At 44.6% G+C, this 17918-nt stretch overlaps 1 protein-coding gene across 3 annotated transcripts in view; it reads left to right on the forward strand.

The window, feature by feature from the left end:
• The window catches only part of LRP4 (LDL receptor related protein 4), a 100594-nt gene that overhangs the window by 36717 nt on the left and 45959 nt on the right, over nucleotides 1–17918 (forward strand). For all 3 annotated transcript variants that reach the window (XM_082223250.1, XM_082223251.1, XM_082223252.1), the window contains exon 2: nucleotides 9015–9167. In XM_082223250.1, coding sequence (XP_082079376.1) covers nucleotides 9015–9167 — 153 coding nt within the window. The remainder of the gene's footprint in view (nucleotides 1–9014; nucleotides 9168–17918) is intronic.

A 17918-nucleotide genomic window follows, 5' to 3' on the forward strand; every position in this document is an offset into this window, starting at 1 on the left:
CAGCTTCATGGGATTTCCTCAAGTGTTATGAGAGGGGGGGGGGAAAGCTTTTGACTGGTGGTGGCTGCAAACCTCTTTGGTCCAGCCACTTGTTTACCTGCCCCACACATGATGTCATGTATCATGTTAGGACTAGTGGATGTGGCTTGGCTAAAATGGCCTTAGCAGGCCAAATGGGTAGGCCTGGCGGGTCTAATTAGGTCCACTGGCCAGGGGTCCCCCAACCCTCTCCTCCATCCGTAGAGTCAAGGACTGGATCTTGGTGAGGGCCAGGGCAAACTTGTTCTCTGTACTGAGGAAGACTTTTTGTAAGGGAGACTGGAGCCAGGAGGCAGTGAGAACTGAAGCATGACTATTTGCAAGCTCTGTAGAAAAGCAGGTGAGATGTGGGTGGGCTGAACAGGCCTGAAGTTCTCTGCTTGTATGGCAGCTGTGCAGTAACTTCCACCATGGTGCATCTTGCTTTTCTTTCTGGCAGCACTGCTGGAAAACATCTAGCCCCATATGAACCCATAAAAAGTATTTATCATTGTGGTTTCCCCCTGCTCTCCCACAAAAAAAAAAGGGCCAGGATGCCTTTTACTTTCAAGTCTTAATTTCTTCCAGTTTTCTGGTTAGCAGTGGGGGATCTGTGATGACATTGTGGTCGTGTGGTGCCCCTTATTTGATGAGCCTGGCCTAATTCTGCCATAGTCAGCTCAGTCTGGGCAGTTAATAATTCTCCCTATTTTGCTCGTTCTCTAAGGGAAACATAATATGTACTGTGTATGTTTGGTTATATGTTTAAAAAAACTTTTATAGAGTAATTCTTTTTCCCAAGATAGCTGCATTTATCTTGTGGTTCAGCTTTTGAAGTTCCTCTGCCTGTGGGATTGCAGAGGAGAAGGTTCTGTCTCAATTCTTGCCACAAATGGCACTCCTCCTGCAAGGCTAGGCCACTGTGGCTTGCCTTCCCAGATTCTGGTGGAATAGAGAGTAGCAGCAGAGTAGCCACTCTGCACAGATGCTCCACCGTTGAAGTGTTGACATTCTTATTCCAAAATAACCCCTTTGCTGACCCTTTAGTATAAAAGTTCTGGTTCAAATTTTGCTTATGTCATGCCACAATAATGAATAGGGTTCTCTTGCAGCCCTCAAAATCCTCAAAAATGTCATACTGAGCCTGAGCCAGTGGCGTAGCATGGGTTGTCAGCACCCGGGGCAAGGCAAGTAATTTGTGCCCCCTAACCCGTGGATTTGCGCCCCCTAACCCTAACCCCCAGATGTTGCGCCTGGTGCGGCCGGCCCCCCCTGCACCCCCCACGCTACGCCACTGGCCTGAGCTCTTGTTTTCTTATCCTCTGGCAATTGCAGCTCTGCTGGTGAAATGGGTACTTCCCTGCAACACAAAAGTGGGTTTTCTCCAGGCCCCTAGCGAGAAATATTGTGCCATGTTGCCAAAAGCACATAGGCAGTTGGGGAACGTGTTACACGGCATTGTACAGTAAGTGGGTATAAAACTTCAGGTAGTCTAATATGCCCAGGTACTCATCAGTCTTTGCAGTGCATGTATACCTATTGGCCAGTGCATTGGAACAGAAGACAGGTTTCCTTTTTACCTAAATGATTAAATGGAGTACTGTACTGCCTCTGCTCATTTCCTTGTCTTTACATTCCACCCCCATATAATCCCCATGGCTACACCTTTGCTTCTTTCCCTTAAATTGCTTGTGTCCCAGTTACCTGAAAGACTCTTTTCTCCTGCATGGACCTCCATTCTAAGACCACCTTCCGAGGCCACTCTTCCAAGTCCCCTGACTTTTGAACTCCTCCTCTGTTGTTGCCCCCTGGTTGTGGAATACTCTCCTTGGGCAGGTTTGCTGGGCAACTTGGATGTCTTTTCAGTGCTTTTTATTTGCCCTGGATTCTGATGCAAATTTTTAGACCTGTTTTTATGGCTGGAATTTTACTGAGATGATTATGTTGCCCCTCTTTTAAATTTGCCAGGGGCATCATTTTTCCACTTCTGATTCCAGTCTTTACACTACAGACTCTGAATCTGAAAAGATCCCACGTCAGCTTTGCTGCTGGTGTTGTTCATGGACTGCATCCTTCAGTTTGGTTTCGGGTGTCAGAAGGGTCTAGAGCAGGGGTCGGCAAGGTTTACCCCACCTGGGCCGGTTCACTCCAGCAGAGATCCCTCCGTGGGCCGGATCATGTGCGTGCGTGAGCATGCGTGGCCGCAATTTCCGACATCTGAACATGCACATACACGATTTCCAGCGCTGCAGAAGCGAGTTCCTGCGCCACGCTGCGCCAGTTTAGCGCAGCATGCGGGGACTCGCCAAGTGGGCGACTCGGTTTGGGGGCGGCTCGGGGGCCGTTTAAAGACCCCCCGTGGGCCGCTTGTGGTCCATGGGCCTTAGGTTGCCTACCCCTCGTCTAGAGTGAGCTGCAATTTAGTGTTAGGGAAGGAGTATCACAGCACAATCCCAGGCAGATTTGTTTGGGAGTCCTGCCATGTTCAGTGTGGCTTACTCTCAGCCAAGTGTGCCTGGTGTGGCAACCTTGATAGGCCTCTTCAGGTCAGGCTTTTATGATCCTCTTCTCTTGAAACAAGATTAATAGGCTGGAGAATACGTATTCCCCTTCGTAATGGTGATAATGGTTTATTAATTATTGTAATGGGAATGGTAATTCTAACAACGTTTGTATTATGAAAAAAATATGATTAATGTTCCTCAGCAAAAGAAAATATGTTTTTAACTCCTAAACTGCTGGACAAGAATAATAAGAGAAATGGCTTCCTAGATGTATGGACAGAAAATTTATTTTCTTGAAGAAGGTGTGTAAATTTGTTGAAGCATTCAACATCAAAGGGATTTGTTTGGCTCTGAAGGTTTTAATGCATATCATGACATAATAGCCAGAAGAACACCCTGCCTTTTAGCTTGCATGACCTGGGATAGCTCAGACAATAGAGCATGATAATCTTGACCTCACGGTTGTGGATTCGAGCCCCATGTTTCCAGAATTACAGTGGGTTGGACTAGATGACCCTTGTGGTCCCATCCAACTCTATAATTCTCTGTTTCTTTGCACTTCAATTTTCATATAATTTACATGATATGATAGATGATATGCAGTGTTTGCTGATTATGTTCCCCTTATTCTGTCATATTTTGAAGCTGACATAGTGGTGTGAGACAGCTCAACTTGACTGAAATATGCTGAAGAAAATTTATTAGTGGTTTCCAGTTTGATTTGCAGTTCTTTATGTGGTATACCTGATAACATCCTGATGTCAAAGCTACATAACGTGTTGGTGATCATGTTGTTTCCGAACCTTAGATGTATGGAGTGAGGAAAACATTACTGAGAGGGTTGGGTGTTAGAAATCCATTCCTGACTAGTGTTTGTAATTTGAATATGAAATACCACCTAAAGATTAAGTGTGTTTTTCCTATTCTCCTTGAAGAGATAGTTTGCAATGTGATAGCATTTGACATGAATATTTAAAACATGTCTAATGGTAGGAAATGCATTTGGCAAACAGGAAGTTCAGTGTCCTCACCGCCTGGAGTTCTGTATCCTATCTACAACAAATTAAGCAACCAGAGGAATCTGACCTCTGTGAGTTAGGACAGATATGTAGTGATGAGATCTGTCTTAAGAGGCTGGACTGTAGCCAGTGCCTTGGAAGTCAGTACCAAAATATCAGAGCAGGGAACAGAGAGAGATCAAGCACCATCAAAATATAAGAACTGAGAAAATGAAGAGACTGAGCATCAATTTGCAATACACTGGAAGCTTAATGGCGGTAGATAATTTGCATAAATTTGCCTGAAAATGGTGGGTGCTGGGCTGCCAGAGTGGGAGAAAATTTCTCTCTCCCAGCAAGTTGGGTGGACGTTTTAGAGCCATTCTGTAGTTACCTCCATATCTTAAAAATCCAGATTTATGCATAACCTGTGTTTTAGAAAGCCTTGACATGTAATATACATTTAGAGGAGGAGCTTTTACAATTTGACATGCATCTTTCCAAGTTTTTCTCCAGGCGTGAGATACAGAGAAGAATTGTATATTAACCATGTTTTTAAGCTTTCCTTTCAAATCATGCACATCCTTATAAAATGCCAACTGTACTACAGATTCTAAATTGAACTCTGAATGAATGGCATTAGTAAGTGCATTATTGGTCAATAGTGCCCGATGTCGTGATTATTAGATTAATTAGAGGTATTAAACATTTTGTGCCAGTAGTAATGCATACAAAAGTTGGTGCAGAAAATGTCAGGGAGTCAGTGCAGAAGCTGAAAGACAAAGTTGGGATTGCAGCAATGGGTAAGAGTTAACTTTAGCCTAAGCAGCATTCTGATTTGCCTGAAAAGTGCAGAGATGATGAGAGCAAAGGCTGGTAAGGAGGGAGGTTGCAGTAGTCTACGTAAGATGTGACTGGAACATGAATTAGGGTTTTAGCAGCAAATATAGAAAGAAAGAGGTAATTCTTGGATGGGTGTTGGAGAGTAGGAAGTGACAGCACCCTAGGATTTCTGGAAGGCAGAGGAGATCACAGCAGTTTCTGCAACATGATGGAGAAGGATCAGATGAGAAGACTGGAATTTCCGTTGCTGGCCTTGTCAGTTCCAGGTGTCAGCAGCATAGTCTGGAGTAAATGCCTATCTATTGGTTAAATATTAGTTTAATACAGTGCTGCCTCTGGTTACGTACTTAATTCGTTCTGGAGGTCCGTTCTTAACCTGAAACTGTTCTTAACCTGAAGCACCACTTTAGCTAATGGGGCCTCCCACTGCTGCTGCTGCGCCGCCGCCGCGCGATTTCTGTTCTCATCCTGAAGCAAAGTTCTTAACCTGAGGTACTATTTCTGGGTTAGCGGAGTCTGTAACCTGAAGCATATGTAACCCGAGGTATCACTGTATATCAGATTTCCTGTATATGTAGATTTCCCGCCCCTAGATTTTCTTGTTAAGTAATGGGGCTTGGATTTAACTATGCTTGCTGACATTACTGCTGGAGGCAGCGGAAGACAGGAGTGCCTGGCGTGCTCTGGTCCATGGGGTCACGAATAGTCGGACACGACTAAACAACTAAACAACAACAAGCTGACATTACATTGGAATTAATGACCAAATGATGATGCACTCCTGATTTATGTGGGAGTCAGTTCCATTGAACTCATAGCGACTTACTTAGTAAACAGGTTAGGATCTGGCCGAAACAACCTCTCTAAGATTGCAGCATTTGTATATTTTAAAATCATTACTTGTAACAATGACATACCGGCATATCAGGAAACTTTTCTATTGCAGCATTAGTATTTCAATTTTTCTCTCTTCAGATATTTATGTTGGATTGCTTCCTACCGGATGTGAATTATATGACACTGAATTTTCTGCCTCTTATCTGATGCTTTTATTTTGTGCTCTCATGGGCATTTGCTGCTTTTCCTGTTTTGGTGTTTTCTGAAAGCACCTCTGTGGATAAGTTCCCCTTTTCCAGGTCACTAATGAAGATGTTTTAAAACAATGGATCTAACAGTGATCCCTGTAGTTTCTAAGAGCTCCATCCCTCCTGCAGTTCGGTATGTTGCTGTTTCTCATTACCCTTTGTTTATGGTTCTTCAGCCAGCTTTTGACTTTTGTGTTCATATCCAAGCCAATTATAATTACTTTTCTGAATAGCGGGCCATGATATAAATTATCATCCTGCAAAGCTTTCCCCAATATGCTCTGAGCCCTTGGAGATATTGCAGCATTTTCATTTCTAAAGATGTGGTGACTTATGAGATATTTAAAGGGAAGCTGCTCAACCCATTGTCACACTTAATTAACACAGGGTAGACATGGGAACTCAGTCTTGCTTTTTAATCAAAGGTGCAGCCACTTAGTCTTTTTAAAGTGAGGGTGGGGCAGAGTTATTCTTCTTTCAGAGTAGCCGATTCTTTCACTTCCACATGATAGTGTGCTTGCATATGCCTTTCAGACCATTGCTGCTTTACCAGAATAAATTGCATTTTTATTGGCTAGCCCTGACTTCCTTAGAATTGGCAGCAGCTTTCAGTGGGTACTGGAAAAGTTACCTCCAGTCATTGGCTTTCAAGGCAAATGTTTACAAGCACTCTTTTTCTCTCCTTCCCGTCACTCTTCAGTTTTGCTACCCTTGAGATTTATTGCTTTCCGTGCTCCATTCCTTTATCATGGAAAAGTACTTTCCTCTGGTTCCTGTTAATCTTTATAGTATGTGTGATTCCTGCCATTTATGCTTACCCAAGCCATAAACCTTATCTGACCTGTATAGACTTGTTGAATTTCTTTTCCTTGTCTGTATAAATCAGACCTGCTGAATTTGCTTGACATATTCCCTTAAGCTTTTAAAGAATAAAAAGGGAAACTTCTGAATGTCAGAAGTTTCTGCATCAGTGTCTCCATGAGGTTTAGTGAAGGTGAGGGAATAGCTATAGCTCAGGGGTAGGAAACCTAAGGCCCATGGGCCACAAACGGCCCACGGGGCTTGTTTAACCGGCCCACGAGCCTCCCCCGAACCGGCGAGTCCCCACGCGCTGCTCTAAACCAGCACGGAGCGGGGACTCTCTTCTGTGGTGCCGCAGAAGCCAAAAATCACGTCTGCGCAGATGCAGACGCTGGAAATTGTGTCTGCACAGACGCTGGAAATCGCGGACAGGCGCGTTCACGCGTGCGCACGATCTGGCCTACAGAGGGATCTCCGCTGGAGTGAATCTGCCCAGGCAAGATAAACCTTGCTGACCCCTGCTATAGTTGGTCCTTGGTGCAAGCAGGAAAATATTTCCACGAGTGTGTTATGCCTCATGTATTTGTATAGCATTGCATGAATGTGTTGATTGTACAAGGAGAGGTGGAAGCTTGCATGCTTCCAGCTCCAGACTGGGGAGCTAAACTAGCCTTAAAATCTTCCTTCATTATTACCTTATGTTTCAGAAATGGTGGAGTAAACATTTATGTTTAACAACAACACCACACATAAACTTTAAACTCAACATCTCCTTGGGTGTCCTGTGAATGGCAGACCAGGAGTTTAAATCCCCACTCAGCCATGAAGCTCACTTGGGCCTGTCATCAACTCTCAGCCTGACCTGTCTCAGAGCTGTTGTGTGGATAATATGGAGCGCCATGTATGCCACCGTGAGCAACTTGGAGGAAAGGTGGGATAGAAATGCAACCAACCAATCAAAGAATATCTTATGACAGAGATACTGTAATTAAGCTTGGACTGTGCCATCTTTCAAAGGTGCCCATGGAGCATGATACTGAGCCAGTGGACCTCGATACCTGTAAAATGGGTGACCTACAATACCACATTACATAGCTATACTTCTAAGTAGGTGGGATTCTGGTCAGGTGTTGGACCCCTGGTTGAAATTAGTTCTGCTTCTTATGCTGTGTTAACAGATCTTTGTGGACTATATCAGTGAGTGATGTTTCTTCTGTCATCAGAACATATGAGTGCAGTGTGGCCTTCCCAGTTTCTGACAGAAAAGTTCTCAGTTAAAACAATGGGTCAGCAAATCCCTCTATTAAGACTGGATTAACTGTACTTTTCTTCAGTGGGAAACTGCTACTTGAGGTTAAAAATCACTGCTTCAAGTGACAAGCGAAGGAATAGTAGCCATTTGCTTCTGAAGTTCATTTATGGAAAGAATATCCCTTCAGATCAAAGTCCTGCTAACTAGCATGTGTGTAAAAGTACAGCCTTCCTCAATTGTTAAGCTTCCTAAATGAAGCACTTCTCCAAAGAATGTAGAGCAATGGCATGTTAATGAAGAGCCAGCAATATTATCTTGCTGTAATGATGGCTGATTGATAGCATCAGTAGAGAATTAATGAAAGGTTGTGGGAAGCAGACCCCCTTCTTCGGAGTAAGGGGTGAAATATCTTCTTCCTTGTCTCTAAGAAAGGTGATACAATTTTTGGACAAACGTTGGGTAAATTGCTTTTCCCTCTGACAACATGAAAGATTCTAGAGAAATACTTTGCACTTAGAAGAGATACCATAGCTGTTACCGGATTTAAAGTCTGCATCAGCCCAAACAGCAGCAGAAACATTTTGACTTGATTACGAGAAGCGTATATTTTATCCCCTTAAGCACTGCTTTGCTTGCCTAATAGGCAGGTGCCCTGACTTCCTGCTCATTTCCGAATCTCCTTAGTTGACCAGGGATGGAACATGAGACGCTGAGAGGGTCATAATCAGAGGCATGGATCCTGTTCTGGGTTTCTGAAACACATGAGTGAGCTATCACACGTGTCCTATTTTTAGAGGCAGAACTTACTTGCACAGAGTTTGACTTCACTCAGTCCGTTTGTAGCTGCTTCCTTGTTTCTATTCTTGATATGACCACGTACCTTGAACATATCTCCTGTTTCAGGTACAGTATCATTATAATATCACTATAAGTCTGTGAGCATTTCAGCTGTGAGAAGGTGAAGGAAAAAATGGAAATCAGCACATGACAATGCTGGCTGAGGAGCGGCTGCCTTTTTTTATGAAGCAGAAATGATGGCATGTGTGCACTGTGGTTTTGTGGACTATCGTTCTGCTTATCCCCTTTCTGGAATCAAGGGATGAGAGTAAACAGTTAGAAAGCCTATTAAAACCTGCAGGCTTCCCTACTTTATTTAAGTCCTCATATATCTGCCAAGCACTCTGGGAATTGCCCAAATATGGGATCCATGCATATATGTGGTGGTGATGGGGAGATGGAGGTGTTGTAAATAGGATATTGCTGTAAGCTGCTCCAGATATTTGGCCGTGGAACCAACCCTTAGATTTCCCCCCTGAATGATTGCTTTTCAGTCGTTGCTTCCAGTCAGTTGCATCTCGGGAATCTTAACACACAGTGGAATGCTGGGAGTGTGTGTGGTTCTTAGGAATATTCCCAGTGTCATTTTGCACTGCATTCATGCACATTAACGTGATGTTAGGTGTCCCTTGCTTTTTCTTACCTCTAAAGCGTGTCGATTATTTTCTCCCTGCAGGTGCAGACAGCAGCAGCAGCGCAGAGTGCGCTTGTGGACGAAACCACTTCACCTGTGCTGTTAGTGCTTTTGGCGAATGCACTTGCATCCCTGCTCAGTGGCAGTGCGACGGTGACAATGACTGCGGGGACCACAGTGATGAAGACGGCTGCAGTAAGCGAACAGTCCGTTCTTAAGAGGGAGGAAGGGAGGGAGAGGGGAAGGACTGAGGCGAAAGAAAACTGGTGTGTGCCTGGGTGCTGTGAAAAGTCACAGTTCGCTTTTTGCCACCACCGTGGCTAAGGCCTGTGACAAGTATCTGCCCTAAGAGTTTCTTCCAGTCCAGCAGAGTCAGTGGCATGTTGCTAACTTGGGACGTGTTGCAACATGTCCCTTTTCCAGACATTTCCTTTGTTGGCGTTCTTGGAAGGTTGTGGCTGTGAGGAGAGCTAGCTGCTTGCTTAATTAGCTTTTGTGGCCCATGCTGTCAACAAAAAGAAAACAAAATAGAGTTTGCAGCCAGTGTGGGTGGGGGTGTCTCCAACCTTCAGTTTTTCCTTGTGGTCCTAAAACAAAGGAGAAGGTCCTCAAGAGCATTAGAAACAACAGACAAAAATCACAGGATTCCCCCAAAACAAGGAAAGTCGTATAAAAACGGATTTATATACAATTTACAATTTCACCACCCTTACAAGTGATTCACATAGACGTACCTTTCAGCCCCAAAAGTTTGAAACAAGAAGCAGGTAAAACATACCTTATCCTTGAATGTGGGAGAATGTGCACTGAGAACATCCACATTGAAATGTGCAACAACCATGAAAAACGTACAGAAAAGCTTCTCATTTTTCGTTTTTGTTTTGCAAAACTATGCGTACTCCTCTCTAAAAAGAATAATTTCATTTCTACTGAGGAGCAAGCATCCTTGCTGAAATAGGAGTTGAACAATGAGATAAGCTACTGCAAAAGATGCCTGTCAAAATCCATAATAGCAAACGACTCTTCTATTTTAAATGTCTAGTAATGATTCTCCATGTACATCAGTTGACTTGAAAGTTGAGTTTTCGCATTGCAGAAAAAGGACAGAACCTCCCTCAGAGAGATATAGACTTGAATCATAATTACAGTGCATCCACAATTCCAAGATTTGCACTTCTGCAGATAGACTGTCCTATTTGCATAAGAACTGCCATCACAATGACTGCAGAGCCAAAACAAGGATGCTAATTGTTAGTATTTTTAATATCCAGAAGTACATAGTAATGAAATCTCAAAGTAAAAATGCACTTCATCTGAATAAAGAGAGCCCCCATTTATAATTCTCAACCCTCAGATTATGAAATAAGGAGCAGCGATTCCTGAAAAGTAGAATCTAGCCATTTTACTTTTTTTAAAAAATCCATACTTACATGTGTGCACGCACACACATTTATGTATATATATCTGTCTTTCTGTCTACATGTGTGCAGTCATTGTACATGCACACATACATTTCTGGACCCCATTTTCAATGCTGGATTTCTTTACATTTCTAAACTCCTTGGGACAATGTTACCTGAAAGATGTATTTATTTATTTATTTAAATAGTTATAAACAGCCTTTTCCTATAAAATATTGCAAGGGGTTATACAGACCAAATACAACAGTACGCATTTCAATGAAAACATCATCAAGCACACGGTAAGAACTGGTTGGCAAAGAATCTCTGTTTTGAAACACCTGTCTGAATAATACAATTTTAAGAAGACTTCTAGAAATGAGGAGGGATGGCTCTTGCTGAACTTCTTTTGTTAAGGAATTCCACAGGAGCCATCAAACTTCCCCAGAAGAAGACATGACTGATCAAGGAGGAGCATAAAGAATCATGTGGTCATGGAATGGCCTCCCCCAAGAGGCTCTGGTGTCTTCATAGTGTCTTTTTAAACGTGGTTTTAAATAAACTTTACTCTAATGGTGTGGTCTTAAGCTGTGCTGCAAATAATTTTGTATTGTTTCTGAAATAACTGAATGCGCTCATGTGCAAAGGGAATGTGTGAAGGGTTGATTGAACAGATATAGTTATGAAGCCTGAGGAGGAAGTGCACATTTCGACAAGGGATCATCATGGTGCTCTGCATCAGGTGCAAACCTTAAATTATTGCTGTATATTTGGTAGTGCAACTCAATTTTCACCTTTGGTAACTGCCCAGCGTGTCACATGCTGTGTGTCTAGTACGTCTGTGATGTGAGAGTCTCCTAGCTGTGGTTTTTTTAAATGAGTCTTGCATGTTACTTGGCTACGGTGATGGTTTAAAAAATGCATACAAAGCATTTTTCTGAATCTCCTTGCACCTCCTTTGCAGTTCTTGGTTTCTCATATAAATGGTCTTGCCCGTAAGCAGTGTCACTTCCTTTTTCATCTGCAAACTTTACATTTGAAGGATTTTCATCTTTACCAAACCAGTGTCTCCTTAGTTTCCTTAGTTGTCTTCTTTCTTTTCCTCCAACTGAATTGGTCTTTTTTGATGTACTCATTTTCCCTAGGCCAAAAAATAAAAATGAAATCCATTTGCCCTCTAAATATTTAACTGGGATGGGCTTATCTGAAGACACGAGGAGGCACGTTGGTACCAAGTCTTAATTTGTGGGGGAAAATATTTTTGGTTTCTGCTCTTTTGTACCTGTTGAAATGTGCCTATGTGGCTGAAAAAGCCATAGAGAAAAAGGAGGTAGAGATGCTTACATTTTCTGTGGCTTGCATTTCTGCTATATTAAGAATATAAAATGAGCTTGGTGGATGAGACCAGGGGGCCATCTAGTCCAGCATCCTGCTCTCACAGCGGCCAACCAGATACCTCTGAGAAACCATCAAGCAGGATTTGAGTGCAAACCTCTTGTGGTTTCCAGCAACTGGTATTCAAAAACATTGCTGCCTCCAAGTGTGGTGGCAGAGCTCTCTCTTCCATGAATTTGTCTAATACTGTTCTAAAGCTATCAGAATTGGTGGCCTCCACCGCCTCCCGTGGGACTGAGTTCCATAGTTTAAAACTAAGTGAAATTAGAAGCGCCATTGCTGCATACTTAGAGAAATGAATGCACGAGCCCCTTGCCTTGCCTCTCTGGAGCTGCAGAGTGCCACCATCATTTTCAAGGAGGGGGAGCCAGCAAGAGTCTTTAAAATCAAGTGTGGCAGAGAGCAATGAATTAGAATGTGCCCTTACAGAAACAACAACAACAGCCTTCTTAAAAACAAGGGGGGTGGGAATTAGCAGCAGCGTATGTGAAGTGCAGAATCATGTTGAAGTGAGCAATGAACAGCATATGACAATCAAAGCATTGCTTTTCTTTTTTTCTTTTTGTCGCTAGTCAATTGCAGAATGAGCTTATGGATGCACTCACCCATGTCTTTCTTGTTAACGGCTGCTCTGATTTTGTGTCTTTCCCTGACATACTTCATCCCCTGAAGTATTCTCCTTGTTCTCCTTGTTATCTGATATCATTGCTTCAGAGTCAGTCCTTGGGTATGTGGCTTTCAAGGAGCACCCCATATCTCGGGGAGTTGGCTCGTCCCCAGTGTCGCCGTTGTGCCGTGGGGTTGGGGTGTTTTCAGGGAGTGTGTCCCTCAAATAGTAGTCCTCCATCCAGAGTTCAAGAGCCCCTGGCCCGACCTGGTGGCTTGCAGCCCTTCTCTTTCCATCCTCTTGATGTCTGCTGCTCTTCCCTCTGACACAGCTCCATCTCTCCCCCAGACATTGCTCCATCACCTTCTTCCAACAGGTCCCTGCTGCCTTCCATCGCTCTTGGTCCTTTCCCAAACATCCACCCAGGGAACTTGTGTCAACAACAAGGATGCTCGACCTCCTCATGCCTTAAGGCAGTGTTTCCCAACCTTTTTTGGGCAAAGGCACACTTGTTTCATGAAAAAAAATCTCGAGGCACACCACCATTAGAAAATGTTTAAAAAATTAACTCTGTGCCTATATTGACTATATATAAAGTAACTCTCTTTAATAGGAATCAAATAAACACAAAGAAAGTATTTTATAATTACTTTATTATGAAATAGTAAGTAAACAGAAATATGAAAAATTATAAAATACTTTATTCAGTGCGCAACCTGGGCTTGTTTGGCTGAACACAAAGCTGATATTCTGGCTGGAATTGAAGAAAGACACACACGTAGCTCTTCGTCAACAGCTCTCAGTCTCTCTCTGTATTTAGTTTTTATAGCAAATGAAGGAAGAGTAAGCAGGCTGGGGTGGGTTAAGTAAGGGGTGAAAGTGCCTAGATGAAGTGGGGGAAGCTAGAGAGGAGGTACATTCTGACGTTTGAGGATAGACTAGGTTCTTTATGTGAATGATAGGTGAGTTATTTGACAGATCGAACTGAGAGCAAGTTGTGGCTTGTGTAGCTGGGGTGGACATGAATGTTTGGGGTGCAAACCCCAGGCCGGCCAGGTCCGAGGGGGGGCAGGGAGAGACGGGCCTGCCTGCCTCTGCCTGCGCTGTGGTGTGTTTTGCCCCGACGGACCGACCTGCCAGCTGTCTCCGCAGTAGCAGCGCGGACTGGAGCTCCGTCATTCTCCCCGCCGGTGCCCGGGGAGGGGAGTGTGGGGTGGCCGCTGTGGAAGCGACGGCGTGCTCCTCCTCCTCCTCCTCCTCTTGCCGGGCTAGAGCCAGCCGGCTAGCGCTCGCCCCTCCTTGCTCGAGCCGACCCTGCCGCCGGGGGCCTTCCCGTCCTATCAGCGGCGCCGCCTCGCGTCCCTCGTCCGGGGGTTGGGAGGGGGCTGGGGGGGAGGAAGGGGCGAGGGGGAGCAGCCGCCGCCGCTCCTGAGGAGATTCTGAGGCGGTGGCGGGCGACGCGTGGCGGAAGAGGAGGGGTCCCGCCAGCCCCGCGTTTCTCTCTCTCTCTCCCTCACGGAAACTTCCCCCTCAGCTTCTGCCGCTTTTTCTCTTCTTCCCCTCTTCCTTTTTTTTTTTTAAAAAATGAAAAATCTTTCCTTTCTCTCTTTTCCAGCCCCCCTCCCCTCTTCACAGAATTTCACTGCACTCAGGCGCCGCGGTGCGCAGGCGCACTGCTCGCTCCTCTTTCCGCGCAGGCACCTTCTCTCGCTCTTTCGCCTCATTTTCTTTCTCTCTCGATGGTCCGCCTACAAAGGAGCGAGGGAGGCGCCCGCCATGTTTGGATTTGCATCCAGCAGGAGATGCCGCCGCCGCCCCGCCTCTCGCCGCCCGACTCGCCCGCCTCCCTCCCACGGCACACCAGGCAACGTCTCGCGGCACACTAGTGTGCCACGGAACACGGGTTGGGAAACACTGCCTTAAGGATCCCTCCCACTACCAGGTGTGCCTTGCGCCTAAGGGAGTACAGGTGTGGGAGTTGCACACCCCTCATCTGCAGCTTGCCCACCCACCTGCCTGGCACATGGCACTAAAGGACTGAGTCAGTCTTTCCCACCTGCTCTCAACTTTCAGTGTCATTGTGCTGATGCTCATGTGCTGCCAGACGTCCACTGCATCGCCAGAGCCACCAGCGTGACTCCTCCCTCCTTGACAGGCAACGGGGAAAGAGGTGCTAGGGGTTCACCTCCATCCTGATCGGCTCTGTTGCTCCCACTTGCCCCTGGTCTGTCTTTCTCTCTGATCACTTGGGGAGGGTGCCCCATAATCCCCCCCAGGTCCCGCTGAGGCCCTCCCCAGGGTCCTCCTCCTTGGACCTGGCATAGAGCGCAGAGAGTTCCATGACAACCACGGAGCTAGGCAAAAGTGCAGAGCTGCCTTCGCTTCATGAGTACCTGGGCATTCAGCTTAGACCAGGCATCTCAGCTGCTTGGATGCTTGACCCAAAGCAAAGTAGAGGAGAAGCACAAAGAGCTGATTTTTGCCATCTTCTGGAAGCCTGGCTGATCCCTTTCTCAAGTCACAGTCAACTGTGGTCTTACAGTTCTTGGGTCACAAATGAAAGCCAATTATGTGGGTGAGAGATATCACATGCATTATTTTTGTTTAGTTATTACATTTATATCATTCCTTTCTTCCGCAGTGGAACATAAAAGCAGTGAGCACAGGGTTTATTGTGTCTTTAATACTTAACAACAAAACAACAACAACAACAACAACATATTATAAATATGCTTAAAGTTGTTCACAACGCAACAGCAAGTGTCCATTATCCATGTAGGTGAACCAAAATAAAACATGCCACGCAATGATATTCAGCTAAGTTTTACTTAGAATTCCTATTGGAATTCTTGGACCCAAGTTAGTCATGGTCATTTGTTTCAATGAGTTTACTCTGAGAAAAAAAAGAGTTGAATGCCATCCACTATATATGATAGTATACATGTTTTTACCTCTCTGCAAAGATTAACCCTTTGATGCAATATAATGCAAATGAAGCTGCTCTAAAAGATTTTTGGTTGGGAGTGAGAAGAAGATTTAGGCTGAATTTAGTATGTTCAAAAGGGTTTAGTTGTGCCAGCCTAAAGGTCAGCCTTGATAATGAAGTGTTTTGAGAGGAGAGGCTTTTGCTGCTTTTCTGCTTTTTCACCCATCCTCATGTAGGAATCCTTCATGGAACTTATAGTCACTAATGGGATTACTGATTGCCTTTGAAACCGCCTGCTTTTTAGGCTGAAAACTAATGCTAGTTAAGTACAGTTTTTCCCCATTGTGAAAATGGGCAATTTGGCACTTGAGAAGTTATCAAGCATAATTATGTGCTTTTAGAAGGGTTTTAGAAAATCAAACACCTTGGAAATACAGGAGCTCCTTACAGAGGCTCTTGTGAATGCTGTCTGAGGGATAGGAGGAAAAGAGAAAGGTCTTTTTTATTTGGATTTTGCTGGTTGATGGCCATTGATGTATGTGGGTATTTCCAGCATGGTTGAATGAAATGGGAAATAATGAAGAATATAGGATATCTGTTTATTGGCTGCTAATCCCAATCTGCAATATTGGCTTTTTCATTAGTTTCTAAAGCAAGGTTTTGTGGTTGGAAGGAAGCCAATGGCTCCTGAATCTTGGATTGACTAGATGAAAAGCCTCATAACTTAAGTCTTCTTTTACATACAGTGCTACTTCATGTATGCAAAATATAAGGTATATGTGGACTTTTGGAAAAAGTGGTCAGCTTATGTTATAGATACCGTTAAGAAGGGCTAGCTGGATGATGCCAGTTGCGCATCACAGTGGCCAACCAGAGCCCTGTGGGAAGACCATAAGCTGGACCTGAGTACAACAGTGCTCTACTCTCCTGTGATTTCCAGCAACTGGTATTCAGAAACTGACTTACTCTGACAGTGGAGGTAATTTTCTCTCTTTCTCCTTCAGCTCCTCAAAGTTGACCGCCTCGACTCTGGCCTCCGGGGTATGCGCATGTTTTTGGAGAGCCAGATTCTTTCCAATGAGCGCATCCTCTGTAATGCTTCTGACTCTTGATGCCAAACAGTAGAGAGCTATTCTCCTTTTTTTAGACTTTTGCTGATACCCTTTGACCGCTGTTAATTGCAGTTTCCTGGATGGAACTCTAGCGTTTGGTTTATTTTTATTTTTATTGGCAAGGATGCAATCATTTTATAATTACTATTTAGTCAGACACTTCCCTTGGTTTTTCACCTCAATTGTGTGTACTCTGGGACCTCCTCTAACATAGGTGGAGTGAAGGAAGGAAGGAAGGGCTTTTGCTTTCATACCCATTGCATCACTTTCCCAGACTTGCTGGGGAGGTTTCTAAAGGGCTAAGGAAAGGTTAATGTGATTTCCACTTCAAAACTGGGAGTAATTATTTCACTGAAGACCTAGGCTGACATAAGAGTTGGAGCGGTTTGCATTTTCAAGGTAGAAAATGGGCAGTGATTCTGGATGTCCTGGGCTGCCCCAAACAACGAGACACCCCCCACCCCACACTTGACCTCATTGAGGCGGTCTAAAGGAAATCGGAGGAATACATTTGCCACCAGCTTGCCTGCAGGAGTTGCCAGAAGGAGGCTCCACTCCATATTTGTGTAAGATTTACTCCTTACTTAGCCTCTTCTTCTCCTGAAGATACCACACAAGGCAGCAGAGGTTTAGGACCCGAGTTTTCCTTCCCCAAGATGGGTCCCTTTCTGTCCCTCCCTTCCCTCTACAGAAACCACCTTCTTGACCATTGGACCCTATATTATTTCTCAGCTGCTCAATCCACCAGAACCTGTCTTCACACACAGGGGAAGTCCTTAACTCACCAAGGGTTTGAGACCCATCAGCTACCCTCACCTGGTTAAGCTGGCCAGTCAGAATTGTTTCCTGGTGTGGAGTTATAGGTGAGAGCTGAGTGCAGGGTGAGGACCAGAGGTAGACCCCAGAAGGAGCATGACGTTTCCCCCGCCAGAGGTACTATCCCTCCTCTAACAGTCTACTTTGAAAGAAAAAGCCTTCTGTTGTTGCCATTTTCAAGCATTTAGTTGTCAAACTCTTCCTGATCTACTGCAATTTATCCAGCAGTTCTAATATCGTAGCACTTTGCTTATGTTCTTCTTAGGAGCTTACGTTCTTCTTGGGATCTGATGTTCTATGATACAGGAAGCAAACTCCTGGACTGAGGATGTGCTCGCACCAGCACCCCATTCCTTAATTATAACTGTGTGTCCATCCACCCTGAGCTATTATTTTGCACCTGGCTCTGGTTGGTGGAGCTTGAAGTTCTAGTAAAAATCCAAAACAGATCTTGCAAGTCTGAAGATGGTCCACCCATGGCCAAGTATGAACACACAGCCTGACTTTGCTGGATTGGCAGACATGCTGAAGAGGGAACAAGGGCCCCTCTTTGTGTGTAACCGTTTCCCTGTGTCGCTTTCCCTCTCCCCCTAACTTGAAGCTCATTTTTCATATTTAAGGAGGGCTTTACATTGGGAGGAACTACTCCCTGTAGGTTTGGAATTTCATTTTGAGCAGTTGCCTCATGAG

This window comes from Podarcis vaucheri (genome assembly GCF_965113315.1).
Source record: "Podarcis vaucheri genome assembly, chromosome: 1".
Classification (NCBI taxonomy): Eukaryota; Metazoa; Chordata; class Lepidosauria; order Squamata; family Lacertidae; genus Podarcis; species Podarcis vaucheri.